Raw genomic sequence first — 20183 nt, forward strand, 5'->3', positions numbered from 1 at the left:
AGAGCTAGAACAGAGTAGGAGAAATGGGACACTCTGCAAAGGGTTTACTAAAAAAGAAAAAAAAGGAGGGGGATATCGTCTGCCCATCTCTTTAGGACAATTCCGTGGGAAAACTAATCAGGGCGAAAGCCGTGCTCCTGCCTCTGGTCAGGGCCTCTGGAGCAGAAGGAGTCCAGGCATCACGACCAAGTAAGGACTGGGGCTCCGAGCTCTCCCCTGGCAATCACCTTGCACATAATTCCGCCAGGCTCCCAGAGGGGCGGTTGAAGCTACAGCCCAGCTCGCCGCGTAACCAATAGGAAGCCAGATATCCCCGTCTGTCTCCAATCTCGTCCAATCGGCGTCCGGAACTTTAGCTAGTTGGCCAGCGCCTCCGTTGTCCGGGAAGGTAGGCAAGCCCCCTAGAGTTGCCAGTAACGGACATGGCTGCGACCCCTGGAGGAGGGGACGTGAAGTGAGGAGGGGGCTGGGAGGGGAGAGGGGACTGGACGCGGACGAGGAAGACGGGCCCTCGGGCCCCGGTAAGTACGAGAAGGCTTGCGGCCCGAAAGTGGGGAGCAAGGGGGCGTGGGGCTCGGCCTTCCGCATCCTCTGGATTCTTGGCCAAGGCGACAGGAGTCTGGGGTCTGCACCGGAGAATGGCCTCGGGGGAGCCCTTCTTAGGGGGAGCCGAAGGGCTGGCTGTCGCCTCCAGCTCTTGCCCATTTCCTTTCGCTGTTTCCTCAGACTCTTGCTGTCGGCCCTGGCTTGGCCCCTGGGGTCCCTTGTCAGAAATAAAGCTTCTCTCCAACAAAGAATCCCTGCCCCGGGATTGTCGTGTCTGGTCCCGGGCCAGAGGGCTCCCAGCGCTGATGGCACAAGTATTACAGGCTTCTGGGCGTCCCCATCCTCGGCCCAAATGAAGACCGTTGTGTCCCCGCGCGCGCTCCGCTGCTGCCCGGGGCCCTCGTGCTGACCCCGTCCTGTGCCCAGGCGGATGGAGGTGCGAGGGGCTTCTCGCAGCCCAGAGCTGAGACGGTGCAGTTTGGAACGTGCTCTCCGCTCCCCTTCCTTTCCACAATTGTTTTAACACGCCTTAGAAACAACTGTAGGATCACAGTACTTGCCATCCTATAAAGGGACTTCGGTGCTATGGCCTGGTCCCTCTGTCGCACACCCTAAAGCCCGGTTCCCACAGTCCTTTGCATGCTGCGGTGTGAGCCCGCGCCGCCGGCGCCGGCTGCCAGATGCTAGCAAAGCCCTGCTCCCCTTTCATTGGCGTGTAACCATGGGCAGCACTTTGGCTTGCTGGTCGATTTGGTCACGTGCTGCTCCATCCTACCCTCTCTTCGGAGTTTTTCTGCGGCTCTTGGGGAGAAAGAGGAGGGAGCGCTATACTGAGTTGTTTTCCTTGGGGTATGTGGTTTTATGCACTGGAAGGAATGATATTTTCTCACGCTCTAAGACGTTCAACCTTAGTGACATAGTTCAGTTACTCGGTGGATGCTCTCGAAGAGATGGGAGTGGGGAAGGGAGAAGCTTAACGTTTTTTACACGTTACAGATGTAGAGACAACTGGAGAGGCAAAAGGACATAACCAAGTTCTCTTTGAGCCAGACTAGAATTCAGAAATCTAGATTTTTACGTTTTTCACTTATCAGAGCCGGTTGTTTCCTTGGCTGCATCCCCAGTCCTTTTTATTTTTTAGTTTGAGTTAGACTCACTAAATTACCTAAGTTGGCTTTGAACTTGTGTTCTTCCTGTCTTAAACTCCCCAGTAGTAGGATGACAAGGTCTGCACCACGCCCTGCTGATTTTTCTTTTTCTTTTTCCTTGAGGGGGGGTGTTACTGGGGATTGAACTCAGGGGCACTCAACCACTGAGCCACATCCCCAGCACTAGTTTGCATTTTATTTAGAGACAGGGTCTCACTGAGTTGCTTAGTGCCTGGCTTTTTGCTGAGGCTGGCTTTGAACTCCAGATCCTCCTACATCAGCTTCTGGAGCTGTGGGATTACATGTGTGTGCCACTGCGCCTGGCATGATTTATTTTATTTTTGTTTTTATTTATTAATATTTTTAGTTGTCGATGGACTTTATTTTATTTATTTATATGTGGTGCTGAGAATCAAACCCAGTGCCTCACACATGCTAGGCAAGCGCTCTGCCACTGAGCCACAACTCCAGCTCCCAGCATGATTTCTTATATAGATATTTATGTCTTATATTGATATTTATTGTGTTCTCTTTCAGTATTTAGGGGCATAAATTATTTTAGTGGTTCTCAGTCAAAAAAAAAAAAGGTGAGCCTTTTGTTTTTTTGGGAACCATGGCAGCATCATTAGAAATGTCATGAATGGGGCTGGGGATATAGCTTAGTTGGAAGAGTGCTTCCCTCGAATGCACAAGGCCCTGGGTTCAATTCCCAGCACCACAAAAAAGAAAAAAAAAAACAAATGTCATTAATAGGCTGGGCGCTAAGCAACTCAGTAAGACCCTGTCTCTAAATAAAATACAAAATAGGGCTGGGGATGTGGCGCAGTGGTTGAGTGCCCCTGGGTTCAATCCCTGCTCCCCCCAAACCCCCCCCAAAAAGACATGTCATTAATGGGAATGTGTTGGATACAAGAACAACATAGAGGCAGAAAAGCATTGAGAACACTGAGGGAAGAAATAACCACTCTAGTGTCTCTGCATGGTGCTCTTGGTAAAAGAAAAACTGATCTTAGTATCCTAAAAGAGGTAGTTTACAGTTTTATTAGAAATGTAGATAGTCGCTAACCCTGCAGCAGGAGATAGCTTTTCAGATGTAATCTGCAGTTACACTGGGGTCTAATTTCAGCTACTCTGTTAGCTCTTCCTTGCTCACTGGTTCTCTCCACAGGAGTTACAAAAGGGGAACCTGGCAAATCTTGCAGAGTAGTGCACTGACCAGGGAACTGAAGTACAAACCATCCCCTGGATAACCAGCCCCCATAAAATGGAGGATTAACTGTCCTTGATTACCCATACCACACCCCTCTTTTATGTGTGTTGACCTAGCTTCAGAAAATTAGACTAGGAGAGGCAGAGCTGGGCAGAGAAATGGAAGAAAACAGCACTTCACATTTCTATTTTGAGAAGTTGCTAGGGAGTTCCAGCTCCTAGTGTGGAGAATCAGCCCTTTGGAAATCTTAACTCCTGTAGAACTAATGAGCAACCAAGGGCACAATTCTTTGGTTCCTCTCTGCTTTTTCCCTAAATTGGGCTTAGGAAACAATTTCTATAGGGAAAGGGAGGAAAAGCAATGTAAATACTGCCCACACCCAAGACTTTAATTAACCCAACCTGATGAGTCAAGTATGTGCCCTTACCGTAGCAGTGTATGCTAGAAAGGCAGCCTAGTCCATTCCTGGTGTTCAAGTGAGAAGGCTCCGGGTCAGGCTTGGCAGCCACTGGTAAATGTGGGTCAGTGTTTTTATCTTGTTATTGTGTGTTATTTTCTCCATGGTGTCTTTCCTTGATGAAAACTTACTCTTGACTCCTTTAAAAATATTGTTTAAACTCCAATTTCCGAGCAGACCAGGGTTTGTTTACAGCAGCACAGGTGAAAGGTTAGGCCATGACTGAAACAGGAATTTTTTTTCTGAAAAGACCCGCCAGTGAGAATGTGTGGTTTGGTGATCAGGGGTTTGTATAATAATCAGCTTTGCCTAGGGCTGCTGAGACAGTAGTAAACATTATGGTCACATGGTATGGCTAGTAGGATAAGGGCCAGATTTCCACCCAAGCCCTTGCTTGCTTAAGGCTGGGGTGAGGGGTGCCCAAGGGAAGGAGAGGCCTGAAAGGCTGAGAGTTGCATTTGGGAAACTAGAAATTTTGGCGTAATTATATGATCCTAGTTTTCATAATTTTAGGATTCTTTTGAAATAATCGTTCTTGATACCAGCTTTCCTTCCTGGGGAAGTGAACAGAAAACTACAGGGAAACTCTGAAAAGAGACAGACTTAAGGTAGAGTCCAAGAGTGAAAGCCTTCCTCAAGCAGACAGGGAACCCCAGAGGCCACATTGCCAGATAACAGAAGGCAGAGCCTCTCGCAAAGTCAGAATCAGAAGTTGCTGATTTTTTTTTTTTTTTTTTTGTGGTGGTGGTGGTAAAATATACAAGGGCATAAAGTTGAACAGTTCTGTAGCATTAAGTACATTTGCACTGTTATGTGACCATCACCACCATCCATTTCCAAAACTTTCTCATTTTCCCTAACTGAAACTATGTCCCTTTTAAACACCACGTCCCTGTTCACTCCTGCTGTATCCCCTGACAACCACAATTCTGCTTTCTGTCTCAGTGTCTTTGAATATTGTAGAAACCCAGAGTGGGTGGGGCAATCACCCAGTTTTTGTGCCTTTGTGCCTGGCTTATTTCACTTACTATGAAGTCTTCGAGGTTCATCCATGTTGTAGCAGGCATCAGAATGGACTTCCTCTTTAGGACCAAATTATATTCCATTGTAAGGATGTAATGTATTTTGTTTATCCATTCTTCTGTCGGTGGATACTTGGGTTGCTTCTGACTTTCTGCTGTCGTGAATGATGAACATGGATGAATAAATATCTGTTTCAATCCCAATTTTTACTTCTTTTGAGTATATACCAGGAAGTGAGAAATTACTGATCTTTTAAAGATATATTTGAGCTGGGTGTGTGGTACTTGCCTGTAATCCCAACTACTTAGGAGGCTGAAGCAGGAGGATTGTAAATTCAAAACCAGCCTGAGCAATTTAATGAGACCCTGTCTCTAAATAAAATATCAAAAGGGCGGGGGAATGTAGCTCAATGGTAAAGTGTCCTGGGTTAAATCCCTGGTACCTGTCCCCGAAAAAGGATACATTTTATACATTCACATGATTTGAAAATCAAAAGGCAAAAAAAAATTAAAAATATGAAAATATAAACAGTAAAAATTTTCCTCCAATTTTATCCCTAATCATTCAGTTCCCATTTACCCAGTTTTATGCTTTTGTTGAATCCAGGAAATCTAACCTAAGGTCATAAAGATTTTATCCTCTCTCTTCTAGAAGTTTTATAGTTTACATTTAGGCCTGTGATTCATTTTGAGTTAATTTTTGTACATGGTAAAAGTCATATTTCCAAGTTATTTTTTATTTTTTGCATCTGAATATTAAGTTGTTCAAGCACCATTTGTTGAAAAGACTTTCCTTTCTCCACTGATTTGTCTTGGCACTTTTCTCAGAAATCGATTGTCTATATATGTCTGGATCTATTTCTGGACTCTCAAATGCCAATTCCAAACCACACTGCCTTGATTACCATGGCTTTATAGCCTTGAAGCAGGTGGTGAAAGTCTCTTTGTTCTCATAAGGAAATCGAATTTGAATGTCTCCTATTATGAGTGGACTTGATCTTCTTTTTATATATAGAAGACACTGGATTTCTTGCTTCCATGGTCTCAAGATTAGAAGAGACCATAAAAAGTCATCTCTCTCCTAATGTTAATCTGTTGTATTAATTATCTCCATAATTTCTCAGCCTCTGCTTGCTTCCCTTTAGTGATAGGGAACTTCATACCTCATGGGGCAGTCCATTCCATTTTTTAATACAGTTCTAATTATGTAAAAAGCCATATTGCTCATGTTGAGCAATTTGCCTTTTACAGTCTCCTCCCTGTCGTCCTCCTCCGTGTTTCAAGGCCTCCCAGAGCAAGCCTGGCTCTTCTTCCCATTTGCAGCCATCATACCTGTCTAGCCCTCCCCACTGTGTACTTTTGATGTCCTGGCTAAGCCTCTTTAGTTTTATTCCACCATTTCTCATGTCACAGTTTGGGTTTAATTTTTTTTTTTTATTTTTAATTTATGTTTTTGGTACTGGGAATTGAACTCAGGGATATTCTACCGTTGAGCTACATCCCTAGCCCTTATTTATCTATTTATTTTGATACTGGGATTGAACCCAGGGGTGCTTAACCACATCCCCAGCCCTTTTTATTTTGAGACAGGGTCTCACTAAGTTGATTAGGGCCTCACTAAGTCGTTGAGGTTGGCCGCCAACCTGCAATCCTCCTGTGTCAGCTTCCAGAGTTGCATGTCAGAGTTTCTGCAACCTGGTGCTGGCTTTCTGGAAGCCTTCCAGTTTTGTAAGTGTTCTTTAAATGTGTGAGGCCCAACTGAACAAAATATTCCAGGTATGCTCTACATACAGAAACCAGACTTACCCCACTCTTTTTAGGGACATGGTAAGTCTGTTACTGCAGCCTGAGTGTGAATGAACTCTGGGTGACCATGCTCACTTATATCAAAATCGTGTTAACATCAGTGGTAGTTTTATACAGTAGGTTTTGAACTTGGGCTTAGGGCTTAATATTTTTTCCCAGTAAAATTGAGCCTATTGGGTTTGGCTCATCACTTCAGACCATTCAGATCTCCTTGGATCTTGACTTTTATCCCCTTTCCAGGTTTATGCTATCCAAGAATTTGATTAGCATACCATCTGTTTTCTCACCCAAGTCATTGATAAAAATATTGACTAGAATGCCACCAAGGATAGAACTGGGAGGCTTGCTATTAAAAACCTCCCTCCAGCTTAGCACTGATGTATCAATTAGTTCCCTTGGGGCACGACTAATCAGTTGAGTACAAATCCACCAAGTTGTGTTCTGGTGGGTTGGGTGAGGCTAGAGTGCAAACTCAGCTACTGCAGATTGTGTTGGAAGGGATCAGAAGGACAGCTTACTCCCACCTCACCCTCTGCCAGAGCCCTGGATCCCACCTCCCACCTGTCTTTTCTTTTTAGTTGTAGATGGAAACAATGCCTTTATTTTATTTATTTATTTTTGTGTGGTGCTGAGGATCAAACCCAGTGCTTCACATGTGCTAGGCATGGCTTTTCCACTAAGCCACAACCCCCTCCCCTTGTCTTTTTTGTTTTCACTTTGGTTCTGAGCTTGGCAGCAGGCAGTATCCATGCTCTGTTTTCATGGCTCCCCTTGCCACCTTTGCCTAGCTACTCTCCTTAGCAAACCAGAATTATCCAAATTTTATTCTAACACTCTGCCTGTTGTTTCTTTCCCTTCTCCCTCTGATCCTTTCTAGCCGCTTTAAACACTGGGACCTACTCAGAGACCTTGAGGGCCTCTTTGGCCTGGCTTTCTTGCTCTCTCCATGTTGGCCTCTGATTCCTGTCCTGGGTGGTCTGACATTTCTTCCCTTATTCTCCTCAGGCCTTCTGCTCTCATCACACAGATCCACTCACCATCTTTCCAATAGGCTCTGTATCTTTCTTCCTTAGTACCTCTGTCGGGACTTGTAGTTCTTGCTTAGAGTTCACCCTCCTAAGCTCAGCTCCACCTGGCTTTGCCTGGGAGGACTTCCCTGGCTCCCTGGCCCACCTCTGAGTGTACCCTGGTTGTTTGTAATTCCCGATTAGTATTTCTATGCCAACTTGAGTTTTAGTTCCCTTTTTATAACAGCCCCAAATAGGCCATATTTGAAATCTCTCTGGGAAAAGACTGTCTTATATTTTGAAAACAGAACCATTCCTTACACCACTTTTTTAAAAAAAATATTTTTTTAGATGTTGATGGACCTTTATTTTATTCATTTATTTATATACAGTGCTGAGAATCAAACCCAGTGCCTCATACATGCTAGGCAGGTGCTCTACCACTGAGCCACAACCCGACCCCCCTTCTTTTCTTTTCTTTTTAATGAATTAAAAAAAAATTTGTACTTGTAGATGGACAGAATGACTTTATTTTATTTATTTTTATGTGGTGCTAAGGATTGAACCCAGTCCCTCACACATTTCAGGCAAGCGCTCTGCCACTTAGCTACACAGCCCTAGCCCTCTTTACACTTCTTTATGCATACACAGTTGCCTCGTGTTAGTTTTCTGTTGCTCTAACGAGGTCCCGAGACAATCAGTTTAAAAGGAAGAAAGGTCTCTTTTGGCTCACAGTTTCAGTCCACAGTCTCTTGGCCACTTAGCTCTGGTGGCACAGTACATCATGGCACAAGCATGTGGTGGAGGAGGCTGCTCACTTCATGGCAAGCTGGGAAGCAAAGAGAGAGGCAGAAGCCAGGGTCGCAACATCCCCTTCAAGGGTGTGCCCCAGTGACCAACTTCTTCCCACTAGGTCCCCCCTCCTAAAGGTTCTGCCACCTTTTAATAGTGAGTGCCACAGGCTGGTGACCAAGCCTTTAACACGTTGGACCATTGAGGGTCAATGCAAGTCCAAACTGTAGCCCCTAGCACACTGTTACCCACAATAGGTGCCTGATCATGTTTACTTCCTTTGTTGTCTCCTTTCCCTCTTAGGTCCCCCAAATCTTGTGTGTGCTAGGCATTTTAGAAGTGGTTTGAGCTTTTTAGTTCCATCCCAGGTTCTTCCTTACCTTTTAAAAATCATCTCTGTGCAGCAAAATTTACATATAGTAAACGTAAAGGCACCTATTTAAGCGTATTGTTCAAAAATTTTTGACAAATAAACAGAGATATAAATGCCATCCACAACCCAGAGACTGAACAAAAGGTCCTTGCTCACTCTACAGTCACTCCCTGCCCCCAGTGGCCTCTGATCTGTCTGTAGGTCAGTTTTGTCTGTTCTGAAGTTCATGTATGTGGGACCGTATGCTAGGGACTCTTGGGTCTGACTCCTTTCACTCAGCAATTTTTAAAAAATAGTTTTTAGTTGTTAATGAACCTTTATTTTATTTATTTATATGTGTGCTAAGAATTGAACCCAGTGCCCCACACATGCTAGGCAAGTGCTCTGCCACTGAGCCCCAGCCCCAGCCCCTCAGTAAATCTTTTTGAAATTTATTTATACAATTTTGTATATTAGATTATACTTTGTTTTGTTGCATTGCAAGGTAGAGTTCCACTGTATGGATAGGCCACAGTTTATTCATCCATTTCCCTGTGAATGGACATTTGGCCTGTTTGCAATTTGGGGCTGTTTCATATAAAACTGCTAACAACATTTGCATATAATTCAAGGACTAATGTTTTCATTGCTGGGTCACATAGTAATTGTGTGTAGCACTTAACTTTAAGAAACTGCCAAACTGTTTTCCAAAATGGTTGTACTGTCTGGCACGGTGACTCACGCCTATAATTCTAATAACTCTGGAGGGTGAGGCAGGAGGGTCTCAAGTTTGAAGCCAGCCTCAGCAAATTAGTGAGACCCTATCTCAAAAGGTAAGAAGGGCTGGGGATGTGGTACAGTGGCAAAACATCCCTGAGTTCAATTGCCAGTACCAATTTTTTTGTACCTATTATCTACCAGTATTATAGTAGATCCCCTGCATATACTATTGTACAGTTTTCAGGCCATCTTAGTGAAATACATATTGTTATTTTCATTCTGAGAATAAGGACACAGAAGCTCAAGATCATCTGTCATTCGATACATGTCAGAGCTGGGATTTGAACTCAGGGATATTTGGCTTTCGAGCTTGTGCTGTTTTTCACAGTGGCCTCTAATGGATCTGGCCGTTTAAGGGAACTGCTCCTGGTTTCACGTCCAGACACGAAGAACAGTCTCTCCCAGAACCTCATGTATGGAATGCTGGGAAAACAGACTGTTAGGAAAAGGTCATGTTCCTGGCTGCCCCCTGTACTGCCGTGGTCCCAGCTGGCTGCAGAGTTATTTCACTCTTGCAATGTTGGTGGAAGAAGTTAACAGTCACAGTCCCCATCTAGCTCCTGGTGTCTTTCCCTGTGGGGCCACTACCTCATCCAGCCCTGCTGGGATGGAGTGTCATGGGGACCTCAGCCATCACCGTAAACAGGGCCTGGGCAGCCTGAATCAGAGTGTGGCCTTGGGGAGGAGTGGTTTGGCCTCTCAGGATCTCATTTCAGTTGGCTGCCAGGGACCAAATGTCACTGCCTCGCAGAGCAGCTTCCAGCGTCACTCTCTGTCTCTGACCCCGTAGGCTGGCTCAGCTTTGAAAGTCCTGGCTGAAAGGAAAGGGTAGGGGGAAACTTGGCAGAGTGGCCAATGACATCAGCACTGATTCCATCAGCACTGATGCTGCCTGAGGAATCGGGTGGGATTTTGGAGTGGAGTTGGTGGCTGCAGAAATGGGGCCTCCTGGCTGGCCCTCTGGACACGGCTTCCTTGTTTCCCCACAGCTCTTTTATGGGTCAGTTCTTCTGTGCTTCTGATTGGCTCCTCTTACCGAAGCTTGCTGCAGGCCCCAGACTTAACTGCCCTCGTCAGCAGGTTAGTGCTTTTGCCAAGAGGAGTCACCTGGCACCAAACTAGATCTCTCAGTGTCACTCTTCACCCAAACATGCCCTGATTTGAGGCCTTGAAAGTCATGGTATGTGCTGGGCTTGGTGGCATTCCTGTGATCCCAGCAACTTAGGAGGCTGAGGCAGGAGAACTGCAGGTTCAAGGCCAGCTTCAACAACTTAGCAAGACATGTCTCAAGATAAAAAATGAAACAGGCTGGAGATGTGGCTCAGTGGAAGGGTGAGGGTCAAGCTTTGTGTGGGGCAGATACTGGGTGAGTGGAGAAGTTGGGCTAATCTTTTTTCTATTTTTTTTTTAAGAGAGAGAGAAAGAGAATTTTTTTTTTAAATTTTAATTTTTTTTTTTTTTTTTAGTTCTCGGCGGACACATCTTTGTTTGTATGTGGTGCTGAGGATCGAACCCGGGCCGCACGCATGCCAGGCAAGCATGCTACCGCTTGAGCCACATCCCCAGCCCATCTTTTTTCTTTTCTTTTCTCTTTTCTTCTTCTTCTTTTTTTTTTTTTTTTTGGTGTGGTGCTGGGCATTAAACTCAAGGCCTCCTGAATCAGGCTAAGCACTTGCTCTTCACTGAGCCACACTCTTAACCCCCAGGCCATTCTTCATTTTCCAGATAACTAGTCAACTTTTGCCAGACTGGTTGTCAGATTGGCCTGCCTGTCCTTGCGGACCTCTGCTGGGGTGCCTGTCAGACACTGCCATCACCTGCATGAGAGGCTCAGGGGCCTGTGGGCATGTGTGTGCTGGCAAGTGTGGCACACACTTCCCAGCAAGTAGAAAGAGTGCCTGCTCCTGGTGGCCGCTGCTGTTCCCTCCTTGTTCGAGTTGTTTCTAGATTCCAGATGACCCCAATGCTCACCTTAACCCTAATTTTGAAAAATGCTTATAAGCCAAAGCTTTTCCTGTCTGCTGGAAGTCTGTGATTAACAGAGAATGCACAGAACAAAACATAGTGTGCCTCTGAAAAAGAGGATTGGAGTTCCCTCTGGAGTCCTTCTCTCCTGGCTTCAGAGAGTGGAAATTGCCCCAAACTAACTACTCAGAGCAGTCCTATAGTAGGATGAGGCTGATGGGGCCCTGGCAGCCTGTGGGACCAGTCCTTTCCTCTGTACTACCCTGTGGCTTTGATGAGACTGTCGTGTTACACAGTAGTCACCTAGTCCTGCAACCTGATTTCTTTCTTCTTTTTCCCCAGATGCTGTGACTGGGGCAGACGCGCTGGGGTTTGTCCATGCTGGGGAGGAGTCTTCCTTCCGGGTGTGACTGCCTTCATCTGGGAATGCCTGCAGTACCCTGGGCCCATGGACCTGAAGGAGAAGCATTTGGTGGGCCCTGCTCTGTTGCCATGTGGCTGTTGTTGGGGTGCCTCTGTTGGCCTCCCCACCTGGGTTTGCTGGGAGGTTCTCATCTGGGGGCTTTACACTGAAAGTAAGAGAAGGAGTGTGGCTCTGAGGCTTGAGAGACGTGACCATGACCCCTCTGAGATGCTTGGCTGTGAAGGATGAAGAATGAAGGGCAGACCAGTTAACACAACTGTGCAGAGGTGGGGCTTCTGATTTGGGTTGGCCCCCGGCCAGTTTTCCACTTCTTGCCCAGAGGTGTATAATTAGTTTGTTTGCTCTTTGCTAGGGCTATGCCCCAACCTGCTGAGCCATGTTGAGGACTGTTGGGCACCCTGTCTGTGGTTAGGGACCAGCTCCCCATCAGACTCCAAACAAAGCTGCTTAATCAGCTGGGGTGGGGTGGATGAGAGGGGGGAAAAGGGAGCAGCCAGGCAGTCCAGGCTGTCTGTAAGATCAGCCCAGCCTCCAGATGTACCATCTGGAGGTAGATTTGTCAATCAGAATATTCCTCTCCCAGGGCTGGGGATGTAGCTCAATGGTAGAGTACTTGCCTAGCATGTCTGTAGCCCTGGGTACAACTCTTAGTATCTCAAGGTGAAAAATAAACACACAGGGCTGGGGATGTGGCTCAAGCGGTGACGCACTGGCCTGGCATGTGCGGGGCGCTGGGTTTGATCCTCAGCACCACATACAAATAAAATGAAGATGTTGTGTCCACTGAAAACTAAAAAATAAATATTGAGAGTTTCTCCCTCTCTCTCTCTTAAAAACAAACAAACAAACAGAATATTCTTTTCCCATGACAAAGACTGCCCTAGAGGAAGTCCAAGTCTCCTGCCTGGCTCCTGCACACCCTCCTAATGTAGACATCCTCTCTGTCTCTGCTCACTGCCCTCCAACTACATGGTGCTGATAACTGGTACCTACTAAGATCTTTAGTGTGTATGAGGTACCCACATTCTGCCTGCCCATTGGTCCAGTGTCATTCCTTGCCTTGACTGTACCTCTAGTTATGCTGAATGCTTCATAGTTTGGACACATACACCATATGGGGGCTGTTCCTTCTGAAGTGACCTTGTCCCTTTTCCTAGCAAAATCCTTCTACTCTTTCTTTCTTTTTTTTATATATTTATTTTTTAGTTGGACACAATATCATCTTTATATTACTTATTTTGATGTGGTGCTGAGGATAGAACCCAGGGATTCGCATGTGCTAGGTGAGCGCTCTACCGCTGAGCCACAACTTCAGCCCCTCCTACCCTTTCTTCAAGACCCAGTGGAAATCTCATCTTCTCCACATAAGTCCCCTTTCCCTGCTTTCCGTATTCATATACCTTTCCCATTGTGCTCGTTATACTCTATGGGTGTAGTCTCTTTCTTCTGCCATGTCTCACTTTCCCTGGGTCCCAGCACAGAGCCTGGCATGTAGCAAGTCAAGGGCTTAGTAAATATTTGTTAACTTAAGAGCTTGGGGTGGTCTGGAGAGGGAGCTGTGGGTTCACTTCTTGGGCTTCTGGCAGCACCTGGCTGACTGCTTCCTCTTCAGCTCCAGGCTTCCTGTGCCTTTGGACCAATGGTGCAATAGGCTTGTGGACTTGAACAAGGAGCCAAAGGTTCAGCTTGTTGGCAGCCACCTCTGGCTGCCCTGCAGGTGTCTGTACCAGCAGTGGTCAGCGCTGAGGGATGGCTACACTGGCCTGCTTCCTATCCTGGGTGCAGTATTGCTGTGGGTGCTGTGCACTGCTCAGTTCCAGGGAGTACCCCTGGAGACTGATGTCATGTGATATGGCAACCCTCCTGGTGGGGCAGTTGTCCTCTGATTCCTGCTTATTGTTGAAACACCAGTGCCTAGTGTATGGGGGAAACAAATTGAGGGGCTAGCTTTGCCCTCAAGCCTGAGAGAGAAGCCTTGAGAGCCCCAGATGGGGAACTGCAGGCGCTATTTTTCCTGGAGGATTTCCGTGTCATCTTTCTCTATAGATGAGCCAAGAATAGAAACCCTCGAGACCAGCAGCAGCAGCCTTGCCTATGGGATGCTGATATTGGATTGGTAAAGCCCTAGGTAAAGCTGGGGAGGTGGCCTCTGGCTTGCAGAGACTATTGTTTAATTGAGTAATCAATAGCACAAGTGATTCAGTCAGGACCTAGCAGGGTTTCTACCTACACAAGTACCTTTCAAGTTGTATGCTGGAGTTTAAAGATGATCCGTAGCCCAAGACAGTCACAAAGCATCTTGGATAGGTAGTACTGGGAGGAGCTGGCATGGTCAGTTGATGGTCAGGTGGTCTGTGGGTGCCTGGCTCAGCCCAGGATCGGTTTGGCAGTTGCTGGATGATTTTTGGCACCTTGCCCCCCTTTTAGACCTACCAGTTCTCAGTCTCTCCATTAAGCCCATGGTGAACATGCTGCAGCAGTGACGACCTGGGCTTCTGCTTCTGTGATGCAGGCCTCCCCTTTCCCATTGCTGAGGTGGGCAGTGTGGCAGGGAGGAGAGGGAGAGGCTGCATTGGGGCTGCACAGCACCTGGTGTAGCCCCGTGTGTTGTCCCCTCCAGGGCTTGCCAGAGAAGGGAGAGCATCTGTTTCCCTATGGTTCCCACCTGAGCAGTCTCCAGGAGCAAGGGACAGGGGAACAGGAGTCTTTCTTTCTCCTTGGCTACAGCTGATAGTCCTCACAGGGGCTGGCACTGAAGCTGACCCCACCCGCCTCCCTTTCCTGCTCCACATGGAAACTTCCTGCCCTTAACTTCTGAACTGCCCAGCCCCTCCTTTCTGTCCCCATTCAGTTCTCTGTTTGGCAACCCCCCCTTCTCCCCCCACAGGGAGCCATGCTAGTTCGGGAAGGGGGAGGGGAAAAGTCAGCTTGTGCAGCTCTTCCCCTCCCTGAAGCTCAAGATGGTGTCGTCTAGGAGACAGGGCCCTGGAGCAACGCACTCAGCCTCTGGCTTGCTCTCCAGCTAGGGGACCTGTTAAGCTGTCTCCTCTCCCTGGGGTATTGTAGCCCCATTCTAAGGATGGCAGAGAAGTGTCCCATCCTCTCCTAGTGCCTCAGCTGCTCCTTCACCCAGGGAGCCTGTGCCCAGAGCTTCCTTTATATCAACATTGTTCCCAGAGCCCTGTTTCTGGAGCTCCCACTCTCTCAGGCCCTGCTCGATGCTCTGAGAAGTGCTGAAGTGGAGCCCCTGGTAACTGGCAACCTCTTCTGTCCGGGAGATGAGGGCCTGGGGTACCCACACAGCCCTGGTCCTAGCAGCTCTTGGCTGGTGTGTCAGTGCCGCTCTTCTCCCCATCAATTAGCTAGCTGGTAGGAAGGTGTTGGAATTCCTCCTTTCAGCTAGCTCTGCTTCCTGCTGCTGGAGTCTTCTACTTGCTCCTTGGCCCTCTGCTCAGCCCTCCTAAGTAGCTGCTCTCTCTATGGCCAGTCCTCACCCTTCGTGCAGGAGGTGCTAGTGTTGTGTAGGAAGTGCACAGATTCTCTTCCCTCTTCGCTGCAACTCTGTGGAAGAGCTGCTGTTATCTTGGCTCCTTGCTGGAAGCCTCTGACTGATTTGGGGAGCTCTCACAGCGGAGCTCCTAACCTTGTCTGGTGACCTGGGGGCAGAGAACAGGTAATCTGGGAAGAAGGCTTGTATTTATACCCCAGGGTTCTCCTGGATACCAGCTGTTGCCCTTGGCAGCTTCTCCTGTCTGCCTGTCCAGCCCTCTGTCTGTCTGCTCTTTGGCTGCACATCTTTACTCTGCGTACCCTGTAAGAGCCTCCTCTGAAGAACAGGCCAAGCTCCCAGACAGCTGGCAGAGCATCGGACAAACTTTCTTCTCTGGGCCCTCCTTTCCCCTCCCTCCTTCCTCTCTTTTTCCCTCCCTCCCAGGGCTGCTGTTGCAGCCTGCTGCCACCTCCTCCTCCTCCTCCTCCCTCCCTGAATCTGCAAGGTGACTGGAAATAGGCTGAATTAATCAGCAGATTGAAGCTCTGCTCTGCTCTGCTCTGCTCTGCTCTGCTCTGCTGCGCCCGATTCTCTGCAGCACCGGCTCCTCGCTCACGCCTGCACCAGCCCTTTGCCCTCTTCTTGCTCTCTGTTCTGCCTCTCCCTTTCTTGGAGGGCAGCTAACGCTCTGCCCCATGCTCTTTAAGCAGGCAGAGCTGTGGATGCCCCATCAGGGCAAGCATAGCACAGTGAGTATTGCCAGCTTGGCTCCCCGTTTCTCTCACTGATAATCTGTTCCCTGCTTAGTGAGGGAGTCTGGGTTAGTGATTGCCAAAGGAGTCCTAAAGATACAGAGCGGGAGGAAGCTAGAACGAGCATGGGGTAACCAGCACCTTGGGAAGAGATTGGGCATGAGACCCAGAATGCCAGCATGTCAGGTACCTGAGTCGGCCAGAGGAGGACTGGGGCCCGAGCTCCCGGGGGCATTCTGCCAAGGGATGCTAGGAGCAGGTCTCAGTGCACAGGGTGATAGAAGTGTGGGGGCTGCATGCCAACCCTTATTGGGGCCCAGTGAAGGGGACTTTTTGGCTGGACTACATGGCTTACTGAGTCAGGAGCCATTGGGTCAGGGATGATTTCTTCCTGGGTCTTGGTGGCTGCAGGAGGTGGGGTAGAAGAGGGGTGAAAGTGTTATTAAGGTCTGGTGAGCCTGGAAGAGTGAGACGAGGAGGAAGCACCTCTGTTCTGTCTGATTTTCCCAGCTGCAGGTGAGTCTAGCTGTGTCTGGCTGAACTCAGAATCAAGAGTACTGGCCAGATCTGCCTCAGTGATCTGGACATTGTGTGGAGTCCAGCTTTGGGCCCCCTCCCTGCCTACACTAAGAAGGCTGTGACAGGGGACCCAGAGGAGGGACCACAGCCAGTTGTAACTGGTGGTTATCTTTGTCAAGGCCTCAGGTCAAGGTAGAAATTTATAATCTGCCCATCTGAGCCTAGGAATCTTGATTCTGTTGCTCCTGAAACAGATGGAGTAGGTAGAAAAACAGTTGCTGAGCCAAGAGGACCTTGGAGGGCCTCTGCAAGGACAGGGCTGGGGGCTGAGAGCTTCTGACTGTGCTACCTAAGACACTTGGCTGAGGTGGGTGCAGGAGAAAACAGGGGTATCATTTCTTGGAAGGCTTGTTAGATTGTCTGATGCTCAGCTTTGTACCTTGATAGTCAGTTTTGCTCAGTGGCCAATTCCTGTGGCTGTGATTTGGTGGGCAGATTCACACCGCCCCCTCCCACCTCCCTGGCCAAGATTCCCCCAAATCCCCACACTTTGCCAACAGCCCTCTTGGATAGCAGAACAGAGAGAACAAGTCCAGCTTGTTGGAAGGAAGTCCCAACCCTGAGTTATTCTTTCTGATGCTGCATTCGAGTCTGAGAACTTACAACAGTGGGATGGGGCTGGTTTTACCTGAAAAGCTTCAGTTTCCTCTTATCCTGGTCCCTCTGGGATAGAGGCCTTGCTCTTGGCCCCAGGAACATCTCCTGAGGTGCCTGCAGTGGGGCAGGGTGGGAGTTTTTAGTATCTGGGAAACAGGGTTACTTTTGGAACCTTTGGGTATTTACAGCCAGGTCAGATTTTTCGTTACCCTTCTTGGCCCCAGTAGGCAGGAAAAGTAGATCTTAGACTGTTCTTAGGTTCTTATTTCTCATATAAGAGGAACTTTCTGCAGTCTCCCCAGGGTGCCTGAGCACATGGAATACCCGACCTAACTCCATGCTGGAAGGGCTGACAGAGCCCGCTTCCCACCAGCCCAGTCTGAATCTCCTTCAGGAAGTGTGACCATCTTCCACAAGCTCCTCAGCTCTGGCTCTTCTTTTGTGTGGGGAAAAGCCGAGAGCCATGATGAGGGAAAGCAGTGACTTGACACCTAGCTTGGGCCCTCTTGCCACAGAGGGGCGAGCTGCACAGGCTTCGCAGTTGGATCAGCTCCGTTAAGACGGTAGAAGGCGGGCTGGCCCAGGAGGCTGAGTCCTCACCACAGGGCCAGCCTGTGCGGGCAGGCACTTCCTTTGGGTGGCATGTAATTACAGAATGGCTTATTTGCCTTCTGTTGTGCTGTCTTTAATCCCAGTCTGGAGTCGGTGCCCCTGGCCAGACACAACATGCGGGGGCAGATGCACACAGACAGCTCTGCAGGCAGCCTGGTCCAGGAGCATCTGCCACCCTCCAGTCCACTCCTCCTTACCTGGGGAGCAGCAGGGAACCTGGGGTGGGAAGAGGGCAAGAGAACAGCTGGAGGCTGGGCAGGTGAGGAGGTCCTGGGAATGGGCCTACCTGGAAGGAGGAACAGATGTCACGACAGCCACTTGCAGCCCAGGGGAGTCAGTGTCCTGAGTGTCTGGGTCTGGAGGCCTGGCTAGTGGAGAGACACCTCCCTGGCTCTCTGGCTGCTGCTGAGCCTTTTCTCTGCCTTGCTGGAAACTATTCCTTCCTGGGCCTGGGGTCCTTGTTCCAGGGTGAGGGTGTCCCAGGTGGTCCTGCAGCCCTGTGTGGTTTGCCCACCCGTCCCTCTTTTCTCCTCGCAGCCCCCTCTCCTGCATGTGCAGCCCTTGCTTCTCCTGAACAGCCCTCCTTTCCTCCTGCATATTTTCTCACTTCATCATTTCTGGAGGTGTGGCCCAGGCACACCCACCCTGTCCATCCTGGGGACTTTGTCATCTCACTGTGGAGAGGAAGCCCTGACACAAGAGGAAGCCTCAGTCCTAGGAAGAAGGGACAGTGTGAGGGGAGGTGTTAGGGGTCAGGGATTCTCACCTGGTTCCAGGTCCTCTTCTTCCCTTTCGGGGACGATCAGGCATCAATGCTCTGGCCCAGCCCAGTACATGTGAGAAGGCCCTTTGGCTCCTCTTCCCTTGTGTCTTCCTGCCTTAGAGACCCCTCGAGGGCCTCTTTCCTTCCATATCAGGGACTCCAGGAGGCCTCAGAGCAGACATTGGCCTCACCTGGCATTGATTTGTCCTGGCCCTGGCCTCTCAGAAGGCTCAGGATCCTGTGGAAGAACGGTGGGTGCTTTGGAACACAGTGTTTACCCCTGCCCAGAGGCCATTTCCTCCTGAGCTGAAATAACCAGTTTATCTCCTCTGGTAGAAGCAGTGCTTATCTCCATGATCCAGCAAAGCCACTGTGAAGAGCAGGATTAGGTGAAATTTAGGCAAAGGAGCTAGAAGCTTCAGTGCTGGGCCCACTCAGCCAAGGCAGCTGGGAGTTGACAGTGGGAACTCCACTCAGGTGCCTCCTGTGAGCCAGGGGCATGGTACTGGGACGCTGCCCCTTAGGCCAGCCACCCCTCAGTGCAGAGGAGGAGTGTACCCTGTGAGCGCTCAGGCCACCTGGCCAAGGAAGGGTGCCTACAGAGCTGGGAAGGGAAGAAGAAGTGCAGAAGGTGGACCAGCAAGCCAGATGACCTTGGAGGACTGACTTGTGGGTCACGGGAAGGCTGGGGGAGACAGCCAGGGCAGCCCAGCCCCAAGTCCCTGTCCTGGTGCCTCTGGTCTAGGGATTCACTGCTCTTCTCCTGATGGAAACACACATCGAGGCTCTTTGTTCACACTGTTCCTTCAGGTGCTGCCTTTCTTGGGGCCAGTCTTTGTCCTAGATCCCTATAGCTAGAGACCTGAGATTCAGCCCGACACTGGCTTCATTGGCAGAAGTTTCTGTTCAGTAGGTCCAGGGTGGGGCATGATTTTTTAAAGCCCCAGGTGCTGCTGCTACAGATTTCAGGTTGACAGCCCCTGACTGAGGTGTCATTGGAATCAGTGATACTTTTTGGGCACTCGTTCATTCACTCATTCAGTTAGCAGATAGTCACTGAGTGTGTGTGCCAGGCACCATCATTCCTAGTTTGGTAGAGGGCGTGTTCAGAGGGAGGAATTCTGTACCTATTTTCAAGGAATTTGCAGTCTACTGGGAGAGCCAGACAGGTCAATCTATAATCACAGTTCTGTCAGACACAGGCTGAGAGCCAGGCTGCCATGGTGCCTTTGGAGTACAATTGAAGTGCAGTTCCCCTTTGGGAAAATGTCCCAGAGGAGATGACATTTGAACTGTCTCGAAGAGACAAGGATCATCTGGAGTAGGGAGCATGTCCTTGGCCAGAAAGTCCATAAAGGAGTTCTGGAGGATGGAGGCCTGCAGAAGGAATAACCGCGTGGGATGGGGGGTGGAGCTGGGAGGTCACAGTCCCCAAAGGCCTCATAGAGTAGGCCCAGGGGTCTGGATTGGATTTTAAAAGTAGAGGGGCTTCAGTCAACGGGGCACATGCTTGCCCTGTCTGAGATATTGCAGTGAGTTTGGAAACGGTAGAGACATGGGCTGGGAAGGGTTGGGCTGGGCAGAGGGAGGGGAAGGCCAGGGTCTGCGATACTTCAGAGGCCACTGGGTAGGCAGTAGTGTGGGTGGATAGGAGAGGGCTGGGGTACAAGTTCAAGGTTTTGGATATTATGACTCCATGCCCTGTGAAACAGCTCTGAGTCAGTTCAGTAGATGGATCTACACTGAGAGTAGAGGTCAGACTGGGAGTTAAATGCAGGGGTTGTAGGCAGTCTGGTGGCAAGAAGCCCACGACTGTGGCCCGGGATGCCTGGGAATGTACAAGAGTTGGCAAGCTGCCCAGGATGGTCTGTGGTGTGGACA

General features: G+C 49.1%; 1 protein-coding gene across 8 annotated transcripts in view; it reads left to right on the forward strand.

Moving 5' to 3' along the window:
* The first annotated feature begins 370 nt into the window (after positions 1-370).
* The window catches only part of Tmem94 (transmembrane protein 94), a 34876-nt gene continuing 15063 nt past the window's right edge, over positions 371-20183 (forward strand). For 4 of the 8 annotated variants that reach the window (XM_071603621.1, XM_071603627.1, XM_071603626.1 and 1 more), the window contains exons 1-4: positions 475-521; positions 10110-10200; positions 10587-10653; positions 11428-11557. In XM_071603621.1, the coding sequence (XP_071459722.1) occupies positions 11534-11557 (24 nt within the window). In that variant the 5' untranslated portion in view covers positions 475-521; positions 10110-10200; positions 10587-10653; positions 11428-11533. Of the gene's footprint in view, positions 389-474; positions 522-10109; positions 10201-10586; positions 10654-11427; positions 11558-20183 lie in introns of those variants that run through there. The other 4 variants (XM_071603623.1, XM_071603622.1, XM_071603625.1 and 1 more) reach the window with 4 other exon arrangements.

This window comes from Marmota flaviventris, chromosome 17 (genome assembly GCF_047511675.1).
Source record: "Marmota flaviventris isolate mMarFla1 chromosome 17, mMarFla1.hap1, whole genome shotgun sequence".
Taxonomy (NCBI): Eukaryota; Metazoa; Chordata; class Mammalia; order Rodentia; family Sciuridae; genus Marmota; species Marmota flaviventris.